The 16127-nt window shown below is 41.8% G+C and overlaps 1 protein-coding gene across 1 annotated transcript in view; it reads right to left on the bottom strand.

Annotated features, from left to right (window-relative positions):
* Nucleotides 1–2672: 2672 nt before the first annotated feature.
* Nucleotides 2673–16127, bottom strand: part of EPB41L4B (erythrocyte membrane protein band 4.1 like 4B) — a 227783-nt gene continuing 214328 nt past the window's right edge. The window contains exons 23-25 of the mRNA XM_068147428.1: nt 10321–10389; nt 6220–6383; nt 2673–2981 (exon numbers count right to left, since the gene is read on the bottom strand). Of these exons, the coding sequence (XP_068003529.1) occupies nt 2912–2981; nt 6220–6383; nt 10321–10389 (303 nt within the window). The 3' untranslated portion in view covers nt 2673–2911. The remainder of the gene's footprint in view (nt 2982–6219; nt 6384–10320; nt 10390–16127) is intronic.

Below are 16127 nucleotides of genomic sequence, written 5' to 3' on the forward strand. Positions count from 1 at the left end.
GAAGAAAGGGTACAGTAAGAAAGAACAAAGTGATGACATTCTGCAATTAAAAGTTTAGTTTGAAATCAGGAGAACAGTTTCCATAAAGCTCTATTAGAGTGCTGAACAGGAAATGGTGGTGGCCAGTGGATAAGACACAAAAACAAGACAAGGCAATGTACTTGGGGTTGTTCTGTGAAGCCCTCCCCCAGGAAGCAAGTGGTCACAGCAGCCTTCTCTTCTCCTGGTAGGAACCAAGGAGGCAGGAGTCTCTGCTCTTTCTCAGTGATGCCAGATCATGCCTCTGCTATATGGACTTGGCCACTGTAAAGTAACCTTGCTTCACATTTCTTGCTTTCCAGTTCCAATTATTTCAGTTGAGGAATTTTGATAAAACAGAAGCAAAGCATTGCATTTAAAATACTAAACTAATAGCTTGTTTATGAGCCAGAGTAGCTGATGGGCTGGTCTGAGTCAGGCACTCAGTTTTGCTAAAGGCTTTTGCTTATGACACTTGAGTGTCCTAACATGGGTAATTGGATATGTTTGCCTCCAAATTTGAAGGCATATTGCAAGGGCCCCAAAGCCCACTCCCTGGCAATCAGTATGACTGGAGTGTGATGCGTTCAGATTTGGCTTTCCTGGTTTTCCTTGACAATGGTTTTGCAAAACTGCTGCCAGTTAGCACACAACTGGGGGCTGCTTAACAGCAGGCAGAAGACCAGATTCATCTAGAGTCAGCACTTTGCCATTCCCAATGTTACTTTGCTTTCCTCTCCCAAAACAGCACCTCTTTTCTTTATTTGCTCTTTACAGCGCTCACGTTTACTTGAGCGCAGGTAACACATGCTGCTGCTTCTCCCCTCTCTCCCTCCCCCCCAGCTCCTTCTGGGAAGTGGTGAGGAAAAAAGTAGCCTTTTGTGTCTCTTGCATTTCCCTTCCTTTCAGATTTCTTCACAGGGCTTTAATGTTCCTAATCCATTCTTAATAACCTTGGAGAAGTACAATAAAACACAATGAACAGAAGTGTTCTAGCTCTGTAACTAGGTGGACAGTCACCTGATTACCCAGCAGAGTCACCTGAGTGCTCCAAAATCTCCAGTCCAGGTGTGCTTCTATGGCTCCTTCTGCCCATTGCTTATGTTGAGCTACTCCATTACTTTCTGTGTTGTGAGTTCCTACCCAACAGCTGTGCTGTTTATTTTGTCCCATTCTGACAGCAACCAGAGAGGTTTGGGTTTGGTGGAAATAGCTGGGGAGCGTAAAGCTAACTATTTTTGTCCCACTAAACATAAACCAGACATAATATAAAAAACATCTCCAGATTGCAATCCACAGTCTTGAGATGCTCCCAAGAATTCTCATTTCAGAAGAAGAGTACAAGCTCACTCTGCAAGAAACCCAGCCTCATGTCAACCACTTCTCAGCCTCCACACAAACTGCTTAAGCTGAGATGAAGCCATCATAATCAGTATTAAATTAAGGGCAATCTTTTATCTTAATACAAACAAGAGAATATAGTGTACAGAGTAACAGAAAAATATACATCTTCAGCAATACAAAATGCACAAAAGCTTTCCTGTTGGAAGAGTACCTTGTAGCTGACAACCATGTGTTGGTAGCTTTCTAGATGACCCCACATGACTGAACTGGGGGAAGTGAAGAACTTTTTTCTTCTTCTTCTTTTTCTTTCTTTCTCCCCAGGAAATCGTTGGCACCATCAGCTGTACACTATAGACACCTACCCTGGGGCTGTGGTTCTGCTAGTGCTGAATCACCTGCCCCACCTGATGGAGATAGCTCCACTGGACCTAGAGGCTGCTTGCATGCTGGAGGTGAACAGGACATGTAGCCAGGCAAGCCCTCCATGGTACTGTTTGCCAGTACACACATGCTGATTAGTAGAGTGAAAAAATGCATATAGACACAGCTAAGCCATAAATTATCATTGTTATTGTTATTATTTAAAGGGATCAATCAATTCATGTCAGTCAGGGAGGTGGTTTATCTACCCAAGAAAAAAAAAAATCCTCCCCCATGCAAGCTCCTTCCACACTGCTTAGGCTCTGCAACCTTCAGTGCTGAGGCAGAAGCTGTCTGGGTATGGGCAAACCCCAATGCCTAGGCAACTTGGAGAAGGTAAGACTTCTCACTTAGTTTACAAAAGTAGTATCAAGCTAGAAAATCAGTAGCAAATTACTTTAAACAACTGATTATGTTTTTTTCTTTTCATTAATGGAAATACAGTTAAGATTTAGTTGAAGGTTTAGGGCAAGACGACAAACTACGGGGAATGTTGGGTGTGTACACCTGTATGGTGTGGTGCCTTTCCCCTTTGCAGCTATTTATATCTCTGAGTGAAGAAGGTTAATGTTATGAATTTACTAAGACAGCTGTTTATTTTTCTGTGGAGACTAACAGTCCTGGGGTCAGGATGTAATAATCATTCCTCTGCTTTAAAAATGGTTCTTTAACAAACAGCAGTAGCTCACTGTGATTTTCCTTTGTACAAAATGACATATTTTCTATGATACTATCAAAATATTCTGCATAACATTAATTTCTGTGTACTTATTAACATATGTACAGAACAGTGTTTCCCCATAGAAATCAGTACATGCCTTGCTGATCTTTTCCCCCACCCCCCCCTAGATTTACCAAAACCCAATCTGAAATTAATTGTGTTAATAGTAGAAAATCTCAGGAGAGATAAAGAATTGAAGGTTTATTTCCCATCAGCAAATGAATAAAGGAACTTCTTCAAGTTAGCCAAAGACTTAATCTTAACCAACCACGGTGAATCCAGGAAACCCAGGATTGGCATACATTTTCCCAGTGTGTTATGTTGAGTACACAGAAGCAGAGGAATGTAAACAGACAGAAGGCACATGAAAGGCCCCAATCCATTCTCCATCTGATGGAAGTATGAATTTCACAATTCTGTCATCAACAGTCTTTTCATCATTTTCTCTCTCTCAAGTTCACGCCTCAGAGTCTCAGCACTGTGTAATTAATGCACAAACAGCCAGTTATGTCTCAGATTTCAACTTAAAACAATTAACATTTTCAAAACAACAAATGGAGGGGGAGGGGGGGAAAAAAAGGGTCAGACTCGATTCAGTGAAAAGGCTGAGGGTTGATAGAATCAATAAGGTTGGAAAAGACCTCAGAGATCATCAAGTCCAACCTATCACCCAACATCTCATGACTAACTAAACCATGGTTGATTCAAAAACAAGTATCACTTGACACTGGAACAGGTTGCCCAGGGTGGAAGCCTCATCCCTGGAGGTTTTGAAGGCCAGGCTGGATGTGGCTCTGAGCAACCTGCTGTAGTGTTAGGTGTCCCTGCCCATGGCAGGGGGGTTGGAACAAGATGATCCTTGAGGTCCCTTCAAACCCTAACAATTCTATGATTCTATGATTCCTGAAGAGCGAAGAGAGGCAAAGGAAAAAGAAAAAAAAAGGACATTAAAACCCCCATGTGGCAGAACAGTTTAGGATTTAAATTCAATCTCATTAAAGACTACTGATTTCAAAAGAAGCTGGAGTCTGAAAATTAAAGAGCTATAGTGAGTGTCATCGCAAAGAGACTGATGTTACAGACTTCTGCTCCTCAGCGTGATTTGATATTGGGGAATTTAGGACAGTTCTGCACACATTAGCATGTTGGAAGTAGAGCCTGAAGTCCTTGTTCTCACACTCCTAATCCCTCCAGAGCCTGCAGGCTCTACAACACTGGGAATACACTGAGTTAGTAATTCAATTTCTTAACAAATTATGTGGGTGGGAAAACTCCTGTTTGTGTGTTGTTCTGGGGGCTAAGTATCTAATGCTTGTAAAACAGTTTGGATATTTAAAATATGCAGCCCAGAAACCCTGCAGCCTGTTCACAGACAAGCAGGCATGGAATCAACTACTTGTGCTTGAGACATCCTACAGAAGCTGAGCTTGACATTACTTAGAAAAAAAACCCCAAAACACAGAAACCAAACCAAACCAAAATAAGCCAAACCAAAACAAAGCAAACCAAAAACAAACCCAAAGGAAAACAGTGCTTGTTTTTCATTTAGAAGAGTAGATATTTGTCAACCTCAGCTCTCCCCCATGGACATTTGCAGTTCATTCATGGTAGTTTCAGGCTGTACCTTGGACATTTCCCACAGATCTTGGACAGAAAGTAGTAGAATGTAAATAAATCACCATTGTGTGTAAAAAGGAAAATAATGAGAAATGCTAAATAATCCCATTGGACAAACATCTTCCATCAAAGTTAGTTTGGTAAACTAACTCTCTTTCTTTTCAGCTTCCTTGATCTGGGAGATACTAACTCATGCTTCTGCTGGGTTTTGCTGACCTTTCAGTATTCAGTATTCCTAAGGTTGGAAGGGACCTCAAAGATCATCGAGTCCAATTTGTCACCACAGACCTCACCACTAGAGTAGGGAAGACACTACTGCCCACTGCAGGCTTGAACCTTGGTTGCATTCTTTGTTGTGGCTAAGTACTAGCAGACAACCCTCTGCTCTTTCTCATGTCCCTTGTGTACAGGAGGGGTAGGGGAAAGGGGGCAGGGAGTGGGGAATCTATTATTAGTCCCCTAGTTTTGTCCAGGGGAGTTCTTGTCCTGTTTATAAACTGTAAATATATGTAAATATTGTATATTTTGCACATATTCCTTGCATTTCAGTTTAGATTGTAGTTTTACTTGTAAATGCAGCTTCATTTACTTCCAACTGGGCTAATCTGTCAGTTTTCTATTTGGAGGGGGGTGTGTGTGTAATTTTCAATCCACCACAACACTTAATTTCAAAAACCCCAACTGCAACAACAATTATTAAAAGAACGTTTTTGCAGTTCAAATAAAATTATTTGCCTGAGCAACATCTGCACAACCCCTTCTCCAGGCCATAGGCCACAGGAATGGTATGCTGCTGGCTGCAGCAGTTAAGGAAGGTAGACTGCTTTGCTCAAAGCAGGTACGGGTTACAGATACAGACTACAGAATTAACCAGGTTGGAAAAGACCTTCGAGATAATCAAGTCCAACCTATCACTCAACACCATCTAATTGACTAAACCATGGCACAAAGTGCCTCACTCAGTCTCTTTTTAAAAACATCCAGGGATGGTGACTCCACCACCTCCCTATGCAGCCCATTCCAATGGCTAAACACTCTTTCTGTGAAGAATTTCTTTCTAACATCCAGCCTAAGTATTTCCTCACATAACCTACTGTGCTGGGTTCCACCCATCCTGGGGGAGGGCTGTGAGAGCCCTGCTTCCCCAGGGGACAAAAGAAATCTGATCCAGGTGCTGTCCAGCAAGCCTATAAAAAGGAAGACACTGCAGACATTTGCTCTCTTTGCTCCTGCCTCACCTGTTTGAAAGGACCAACAGCTGCTGCCAGCCTCCTGCTTCTGCCACATGGTCAGGCCTGAGGTTCAGACTGAATGTTAGGAAGAAATTCTTCACAGAGAGAGTGATTACCCATTGGAATGTGCTGCCCGGGGAGGTGGTGGAGACACCATCATTGGAGGTGTTTAGGAGGAGACTTGATAGGGTGCTCGGTTGCATGGTTTAGTTGATTAGATGGTGTTGGATGACAGGTTGGACACGATGATCTCGAAGGTCTCTTCCAACCTGGTCTATTCTATCCTATCCTATCCTATCCTATCCTATCCTATCCTATCCTATCCTATCCTATCCTATCCTATCCTATCCTATCCTATCCTATTCTCCCTGCTGCATCCAGGCTTCCCTGAAGGACTGAAATCCACATACATCGAGGGAGATACAAGGCCATCCAAATGGGGGTTTGTATATTTTCCTAGTCATCCTTATTCCTTACCCTGGCAAACCCTCCCTGTTACCACTATAGATAAAGATTTTGTTTAAAAATTTACTTCTCCTACTTCCAACCCGACTCCAGATTGGTTTCTGGTAGATTTACCTCCTTCTCTTTACCCCTACCCCTTTTTCTCCTTTCTCTCCTTTTCCTTGGGTTTTTTGGTTTTTCCTTGGGTTTCTTGGGGTTTTGCAACCATCTGAGCTCTTAAACTCCAGTTAAGGCTCAAACCACTACATCTACCTATTTTGAACTCGGTGTCAAGTGGAAGCAACTGGAAGTCTTTTGGAAATTAAGGCAATGGCACTTTAGGGTAATTAAGACAGAAAGGGAGAGGATCAAGCTGATTCCTTGAATGAATCCCAGCATTTCTGTGAAAGAACAGCACAGTACCTGTCTGCCAGCGTGATCGGATTATGCGATGTATAGATTGTCTGGACCGTCGGGGTTGGTATAGTCTCCGCCAAAGTTCTCAGTCCGGGTGATGAAGCCACCAGTGCTATCTTAGGAGATGACTGCACTGCAGAGCATTGTAATTTGCTGTCTGTAAATTCTGCCTAATAAAAATAAAATAAAATAATAATAAAAAAAAATCAAAACCATAAAAAAATTATACAGGAACAGAAAGGAAAGAAAAAGAGCATAAATTAGCTTCCTCTGCTCTTGCGACCTTTTTACCACCCAATTCCTTGCCAAACACTCAGTTAATAACGAGAACAAATGGCAGGCTGTAGCTGCAGCTGCTCCATGCGACCTGGGCAGATGCTTAACAGCCATCTCTTTCGATGGCTCTTTTGATGGCTCTTTTGATGGCTCTTTTGGAGGTGTGCCTGAAGGAGAAGCCTGATGGCAACGTGCTGTGTGAGCTGTAACTCCACATATGGGACTGGCAGCATGCTGCTTAGCACTATCGTGCTTTCATCATTGTATAACGCAGAATGCTCACCAGCTGAGATTTCTGAAATCCTATACAATTTGCTGGTGGGTCCTCTGACTGCTGTTTTCTAACAGCCAGGAGTGCAGGCTTGTAGAGCCTAGGTTTCAAAGTGTCCATCCCTTTCCCACATTTCTTAACTGGAACATATAGTGATTTATTTACATTTTACTACTTTTCTGCTCAAGATGTGTGAAAAAAATTAAAGGCATAGCCTAAAACTACCACAATGAGAAATAGCCTTGCAGTATTTAGTGACAGGCAACTTTCCCGCAATATTGGTTTAAGACAAACAGCAAGCAACCATCTCGTGCTTTTCAGGTGAGGCATATCAGCATTGCAATATTACAGCAAAGACTGGTCCAACCTATACAGCTGGAGAGAGGCCTGAAAATAAACCAGCCCTGTCTTGCTTTTTGCCACAAACTATTTCTTGTGCCAAACCACAGTGTCTAGTGACTGTGGTGAATGTATGACCCTGACCTGGGAAGAGCACAGAGCAACTGCAGTTTGCCTGCACATCAGGACCATTAGGATATGCTCCTGCTGGTATCAGATTCATTCTAACTTGATGACTTTTTCTTCTGAATTTGTTTGAGGCTGTGAGGCAAGAAGGAATAAAAGTCACCAGCATAAGGTAGCAGCTATTTGAATAGTAACTTTTTTCCCCCTTAATTATTTCTCAAATTCTGCAAGCCATAGAAGATCAATAAAGGCAAATCAGTTTAATTGGTGTAACAATTATGGGACCAGGAAAGAATGTCCGTGATTGGTTTGCTTGCTTATTGTGATTTTTTAACCTGTCTCTGTTCATGTTTCAGCTGAATGCACCCGATATGCTCCAAAACAACATCTGAAGCAAGATGAATTCCATTATTTCCACAAAATAAGTAAAATGGAAAATGTAAAAGCAGCTAAAGAAACTTGCCCTCCAGTCCTGGACAATTAAAATGTGTAAATACTGGCTAATACAACATTTTCAAATGTCTCTAATGTTCAGCTTCCATGACTCATCTTACAAGCTCCAGAGGTGTCAAATTTGGTGTTCCTCATGCACCAGCTCCCTGACCTCCTAGGACTGCCAGATCTTACTTTACAGAATGAGGAGGCACCAATGTAAATTCTCCCAGCTTTTCTGAAATCAGCAGAGTGATAAGAAGGCTGAAGACTTGCCCTGAGTCCCCAAGTGAGTTTGCTCTGGATAATGGTTTTACAGTGTATATTCAAAGCATCTTTTTATAGCTTTACACTTGCATGGTATGTTTAAGCCAAATATTTAACTAAACAGATACAATTTTATTAATTTGTGACTCATACCAGCCTCAGAATATGGTCATTAAGCCTACCATTTCTCCATGGAAATCTCTGAAATTCAGAGGGGTTCCTGGCATGAAGCTTATTTTTAAATGTTCCAGGCAAGCAAGTTCTCTATTTTTAACTCTATTAAACACAACACAGTTGCATACACACCACCAAATTAAAAGCCCTATGCAAAGTAAAGCCATCCAACTGTCATCATTCACAACTTTTTCCCCCCCCTCAATATTTCAATGTTTTGTTCCAAGCAAAAAATAAACCCAACAACAACAACAAACCCCAGACAAAACCCAACCACCACAAAACCAAACCTAAAACCCAACCAACCAAAAAGGTGAAGGGGGAGCAAGGAAAAGAAAACAAATAGAATAAAAACCAAAACACCAAACAAGGAAAGATATAACAAATGTTGCCAACTGAGACTGCCTGCACTGTCAAACAGCCTCGGCTTGTGCATCAGGATGAATCGAAACACTGCTGGGGAGAAGCATGTGTCTTTGGGCTGAGACAAAGGGCCTTGAAACACAGGACCAAAGTCTTATTGAACTTTCCTAATTATTTTCTCATCATTATGCAGACCTCTAGGTAGCTGCTTGTTTACCACATCTATTTGTAGATAACTTGCTAAAAGAAGTGTATGGAATTGGATGATGACACATGGTTAGATTTTTATTGCTGTGGTGTTTTACATATTTATGATCTGGATTCTGCCCTCCATCCTACTCAGGAAAATGGGACTCTGTGGGGAGAAGAGGGAAATTCAGAGAAATGAGTTTGAATTTTATTTTGCTTCTCAGCTCCTGAATGTTTGAATTTGCCTCAAAACAGCCATTTACTTCAAGACAGAAATTTCTGTGGGTAAGTATATCAGACTAGCTTCTAGTTTTAGTTTAAGGTTCTATCACTCTAGTGATGAAAAAAAAGCATTTCATAGAGCCCTCCTAAATTTTGCTTTCATCATAACTGTTATAAACAGAAAAATAATGTTCTGACAGTCATCACTAAATAGTGGCAAAGCTATTCTGCATGCCTATTTCTGTTTATTTAAGGCAGCACTGTGAAAGACACAAACATTGTAATTTTGGTTTCACCTTTCACACAACTTGGCTGACCCACTGAAAAGTTGCTGTAACATATGCCCTTGTGGATTTTTGGCTTACTTTCATTAGAGCTCAACAGTAGCTCTGACATGGCTTGGGAAGCATAACTAACTCTGGCTTTTAAGTACCTGTTTAGATAAAACCCAGCATTTAGATCAAATCCCATGATCAGGTTTACTGTGAAAGAAAAGCCTCTTTCTGTAAGTCATTAAATAGAGATGGTTATTGCACATGGCTGACAGTGACTGAAGTACTTGTCACTGGTTATATGCCAGTTAAGATTGCTGTTGCCAATAAAAGTTAAGTCTGGAATGTTTCATTTTGCAAATTTAATTTAAAACTGGAAGTCAGTTACTGTGGTTTATAATTATAACCAGAGACTGTGTCTTACAAAGCATACAGTTTTGTCATACTAATTACATAATGCCTTTAATCGTAGAGTGGGAGTTAGATTTGGCCCATTTCTTTAATTGTCAAATAATAATTTTCTGGGTTTATGGAGTTTACCAAACCCACTAAATCCTGACTTCTGTGAAACTTAAACAAGAATTAAGTTCAGTACTTCATTCAAGTTATAAAGTAAACATAGACATTTACATAGAAGGCTACATAGTAAACACAGAAGTAAACGCAGAAGTAAACATAGAAGTAAACATATAAGGTTACCATCGTAGTCATCAATGTAGACACTATAATTCTTCCTTCAAATTCAAATACAAATTCAACCAAAATCAAGGCCCATTCCTGATGGCACATCAGGCAATTTCAGACAGAAGGCCATGCAACTGCTAGACAGATGACTAAGCCTTTCCATGCCTTTATTGCTCTTTGCAAAGGTGCTATGGAATTTCACAAGTGTCCACTAAGGTCCTGATCTGAAGAACATTTGGGGACCAACTGTATTAACAGTGAGCTTTGACCTTTAACCTTTAGTCCTCTGTCCAGCAGGCAAGTTAATTGTTTCTATAATGGGAATATTAAACTGATTTTCATTTCAATTTCTACTTGAAGTTTATATTTTTTTCTTTTTCGTTTGTTTTTTTCCTTTTGAGGACTGCTTAGTGCATAAGCTTCTGACATGGTTAAAAAAAACAGATGGAATTGTGTTAAATACACAGTTTTGCAGTTTCACGTTCTACTTACAGAAAACTGTGGTACTGTTGTAAAAGGATCGAAAAAAGGATTAGATGTATCAGCAGGGAATGTCTTTATCTTTAAAAAAGATAAAGAAAAAGATGTTACTTTCAGAGCATAAAAATGCAAAAGAAAGAAAAAAAGTAAGAAAGAAAGAAAAAGAAAGGAAAAAAAAAAGGCAGCAAAGCATTGCAACTACAATGACATAATCCAACAAATTAGACCAGTTCAGGAGTGCTTGAACCAGACCAAAAATGACCCCTCCAAAATGCATACAGAAACCTGATGATGAATAGTCAAGGCATAAATATGAGAAATTGATAAATTAATTATACCATGTAATTAAATCTGCTGTGCAAATAGGGAGGTGATGGAATGCAATGTATCCTCCAGTTCTGCCAACTGCCACTGGATTATCAGCTGCTTCCTTAAGGCAGCACTACACTTAAAAATATATAATATGAAGTGCAGGAACTGCAAATTCTGCAGTGCAGGAACTCTGGTTGAAGAACTTGTGCCTTACACATGTGCTTTACTTCCACATTTTCAGTTACACAGTTGCTGCCAAACGCAAACAATCACATAAAGTGGGATTATAAAAAAAGCACTGGGGACAACCATTTGTTTCATGCAGCTATGAGGTCCTATATTGAGGAGGACTGTGGATATAGGATGATCTCAGGAGGTTGTTCTTGAGAAGGGCTTGGAGATGCAGAGGTGAGAGACCAACACGTCCATGTGCTGAGAAGCCTGAGAGCTCCCAGAGCTTGGTCCACAAGCATATGATCCCTGGTGTGACTGGGCCCTGCTGGTACTCACTCCTGCCCTTAAAATAATTTCAAATATTAAATGAAATTAAAGAGATATTAAAAGTAGCAACAATCTCTGTCCCACTTCACTGTGAAGGCAATTTCTCATGATTCTCCTCTTTAGAATTCAGACCTTATTCATTCATTCAAAGACAGTGAATTAGCACCTAAAGGTGTCAGTTTTGAACTGTACTTCATATTTTCTGTTTGGAAACTCACAGACCCTAAACTTTTCACAGAATCACAGAACGTTAGGGGTTCGAAGGGACCTTGAACCATCATCCAGTCCAAGCCCCCTGCCAGAGCAGGAGCACCTAGAGCACATCACACAGCAATGCATCCAAGTGGGTTTTGAATATCTCTGAAGAGGGAGACTCCACCAGACCCCTGGGCAGCCTGTTCCAGTGTTCCATCACCCTCACAGTGAAAAAACTTTCCCTCATGTTTACATGGAACTTCCAGTGCCTCAGCTTCCACCCAGTACCCTTTGTCCATTCATTAGACATCACTGAGCAGAGCCTGGCTCCATCCTCTTGGCACTCACCCTTTACATATTTATGAACATCGATGAGGTCACCCCTTAGTGTCCTCCTCCAAGCTAAAGAGCCCTCATCTCCCTCAGTCTCTCCTCATAAAGGTATTCCACTCCCTTAATAATTTTTGTGGCTCTGTGCCGGACTCTTTCAAGCAGTTCCTTGTCCTCCTTAAACTGAGGAGCCCAGAACTGGACACAGTTTTAGAGATGCAGCTTCAGCAGGGCAGAGTAGAGGGGGAGGAGAACCTCTCTCAGCTTACTAACCACACCCCCTCTAATACACCTCATAACGGCACTGGCCTTCTTGTCCACAAGAGCACATTGCTGGCTCATGGTCATCCTGGGTGCTTTCTTGTCCCTGCTACAGCAGCATCTGTTGAAAGATGTCAGGGACTGAGAAGGAAGAAGAGCAGAGCCATCTCCACCAGCTACCACAACTGTGAAGCTCCTCCAGCCTCTGGAGACTTTCATCAGCTACCAATCTTCATATGGAATTGCAAATATGAGAAGAAAAGGAAGAGGGAAAGGTAGGTGGACAGCTCTGTGTGCAGGACAGTCTCATGAAGATGAATTGCAGATGATCAGACAAGCAAAACACAGTAGCTGCTGGTGTGTGGACTGCCTACAGAAAAATTGCTGAGGCATTCTGTCTACTTTGTTATGACAAAATAAGAGAAATAACAGTGTTGAAATTTACAGCTGAGCACAAAAATGCCTGTGGTGGCAGGTGGAGCAGTAATTGTGTCCACAGTGCAGACCTGTTCAGCTGAACACATTCTGACACCATCAGGTTCTTCAACGGGAGCAAAAAGGACTACCTGGTGTCACACAGCTACAGAAACATCAGAAGCAACAAGAGGTTGAAGCTTCACTCTTGATACCAGCCTAGACAGGCTTTAAAGTACAAAACTCGATTTCAAGTGCACCTGCTCTCTGCACGAGTGAAAAAGGTCTCATGGCCAAAGTCCATGAAGCCATCATTAAGGCAGGTCTCATCACAAGGGGAAGGGCATGAAAAGAGATGTTTTGCTTTTCAGCACACATCACATGGTGAGGTCAGGGTGCATTACCACAACAGAACTGCTCTGGAAAAGTAGAATAGAATAGAACAGAATAAGAATAATAAGAAGAATTAGAATAGAATAGAATAGAATAGAATAGAATAGAATAGAATAGAATAGAATAGAATAGAATAGAATAGACCAGGTTGGAAAAGACCTTTGAGATCATCGAGTCCAACCTATCACTCAACACCATCTAATCAACCAAACCACGGCACCAAGCACCCCATCCAGTCTCTTCCTAAACACCTCCAGTGATGGTGACTCCACCACCTCCCTGGGCAGCACATTCCAATGGCCAGTCTCTCTTTCTGTGAAGAACTTGGTAACATCCAGCCTAAACCTCCCCTGATGCAGCTTGAGACTGTGTCCTCTTGTTCTGGTGCTGGTTGCCTGGGAGAAGAGACCAACCCCCACCTGGCTACAACCTCCCTTCAGGGAGTTGTAGACAGCAATAAGGTTTCCCCTGAGCCTCCTCCAGGCTAAGCAACCCCAGCTCCCTCAACCTCTCCTCACAGGGCTGTGCGCCAAACCCCTCCCCAGCTTTGTTGCCCTTCTCTGGACACGTTCCAGCAACTCAACATCCTTCCTAAACTGAGTGGCCCAGAACTGGTACCTCCTTTTCCGGCATATTTAGCATTTGAGAATTTACTATGCTTAAAAAACCCCAATTGACTCTTAACAAAAAGAGGAGAGAGACTAATTAGACAGAAAGGATCAGCACAGTCTTAGGAAAAGTCCAATGGTTGAGTAATCTTTAAGGAGAAAAACCTGAAAACTAATGGATATATGCAGGCACATTTATTTTGTGAGAAAACATGTCAAATTTTATTCCATTCTGGATAATTTTCTGCTAGCACTTAAAGGTTCTTGCTGCCTTATTAGCTGTCCATTGAGGTGACAGATTTTGGAGGTATCTGCCACAACCAGAAAGAATTATCAGCATTCATGTTCCTTGGCATCTGTACTGCAAGGAAGAGTGAAGGACTGTGAAAGCAAAAAAGGATAACAGGACAACAACCCTCCTCTTTTCTTTGCATTTGTGTAAAGAGTTAGGGACAGAATGTAAAATCTCAGTGAAAACAATTGTACTTTCCTGAAAGTGTGAAAACCTGCAATTTTCCCATAAAAGCAAATGGAGATCAAGAAAAAAATGAAAAGAGCATTTTTTCTCAAGTTAATGGATATAAAATTACCTATTCTTGGTATTTCTTGGTATTTCTGTTCTTGGTATTCTTGGTATTTCTATAGAAAGAAGAAGGAAGAAGTTCTTCATAGAAAGAGTGATTGGCCATTGGAATGGGCTGCCCAGGGAGGTGGTGGAGTCACCATCACTGGAGGTGTTTAGGAAGAGACTGGATGGGGTCCATGGTGTCGTAGGGTTGGAAGGGTAAGGCCAAAAAGCCTCCTCCCTCCCCCCTGTAGAGTAAAGGGAAGGAAAAATTGAAGGGAAAGGAAAAAAAAAACCTCACAGCTGAATTAGCAAAGCAATGGATGCTGTATATTTACAAAGCAGGGAAACACAGGGAAATATATACAAATTTACAATATTTACAATATATACAGAGATATACAACAGAGTAGCACAGAAATGAGAGTTCCCTCCTCTGCTGAGGGGGTTCCCCACCTCCGCTCTCCCCTCTCTCCCCCTTTCCCCAGAGCGGGTTAGAAAGAGAGAGAAAGAGAAAAAAGTTAGAAGCAGTTATGTGTTAATTGGAAAGCAGTTAATACAGGCCTTGCAGTTTATCAGTTTTTCAAGGTCAAGCCTTGGCTGAAAGCCCAGCACAGAGAGCTGCTGCCCAAAGCAGGAGCAGAAGAATGACTGAAGATAAAAGTGCCGGAATGCCCAGGATACCCTCCTGCACTCCCAGTTCAGAAGGTGCTTCCTCCCAATCTACCAATGAAATTAGTTTAGATCCTTCTTTTCGTTTACCAACTTCCATCCACCATATTCCCTTTCTTAAGGGGACAGCCTCAACCGGTCACACATGGTTTAGTTGATTAGATGGTGTTGGGTGATAGGTTGGACTTGATAATCTCAAAGGTCTTTTCCAACCTGATTAATTATTTTCTATTTTCTATTTTCTGTTTTCTTTTCCATTCTAGTCTTGTCTAGTCTAGTCTAGTCTAGTCTATACTGTCAGAAAGCAGTCTTTACTATGCTCCAAAACACCACTTTTGGGAGAAAAGAGTTCTCTAACATTTGAGGAAGTCTGTATAATCACTGCCCTATTAGAATGTTCTTTCCTTCTGTGAAGGTCTGGTAACATTATCTGCTGTTGGCACTCTGCTTCACTGCCATCCCCTGTGCCTTGACTGGAGGCTTTAAAACATGATGGAGAAAATGTGTGACTTCATTGGGTTTGCACTGTCACTTTATATATCGGTTAGGTGGAAGACGAACTTTAGGCCAAACACTTCACTAGCTTCTCAGCAGAAACAGAGCTATTAACATGTGAAGCAGTGTTATAAACACAGCCCTCAGTATACAGATAAAGCCAGCAGAATATTCTGTGGTGCTTTATTTCAAAATACACACTCTATACATCTCCACATCACAGAGACTTGGTTCTATTCAGAAAATTAGAAAACAACAGCAGCCAAAACTAGTGGAGTGCACTGGATTAACATTTCCTACCCTTGACATGCAATGTGACTTTAAAAACACCAGTTAACCATTAGACCTGGTTTCTAAAACCAGTGATATGATTGATGGACTCTGAAATTGTTCAGTAAAAGTCCTTGTCTTCTGTCATCTGATTTCAGTGGCTGCAATGAATAATGAGCTGGAAAATGTAAAAACAAAGAGTTTCTTAAATCTTTCACCATGCAACACCCCAATGGACAGACAAATTCTTTTGAGTGGGAGTAGTTCCTTCCTCCAATGATCAATCACTCAGTTAAAGCCAACTCCAGTTCACTCCCTTTGCATACAGCAACAAAACCCATAGGATAGGCAGGCAGGTATCACAGTATCACAGTATAACCAAGGTTGGAAGAGACCTCGAGGATCATTGAGTCCAACCTGTCACCACAGACCCATGACTAGACCATGGCACCAAGTGCCACGTCCAATCCCCTCTTCAACACCTCCAGGGACAGTGACTCCACCACCTCCCTGGGCAGCACATTCCAATAACGAACAACTCACTCAGTGAAGAACTTTCTCCTCACCTCGAGTCTAAACCTCCCCTGGCGCAGCTTGAGACTGTGTCCCCTTGTTCTGGTGCTGGTTGCCTGGGAGAAGAGACCAACCCCCTTCTGGCTACAACCACCCTTCAGGTAGTTGTAGACAGCAATAAGGTCTCCCCTGAGCCTCCTCTTCTCCAGGCTAAACAATCCCAGCTCCCTCAGCCTCTCCTCACAGGGCTTGTGCTCAAGGCCTCTCACCAGCCTTGTTGCCCTTCTCTG

The sequence above is a fragment of the Melanerpes formicivorus genome, unplaced genomic scaffold (assembly GCF_026170545.1).
Source record: "Melanerpes formicivorus ecotype bairdi unplaced genomic scaffold, bMelFor1.0.p_v2 SCAF_15, whole genome shotgun sequence".
Lineage (NCBI taxonomy): Eukaryota > Metazoa > Chordata > Aves > Piciformes > Picidae > Melanerpes > Melanerpes formicivorus.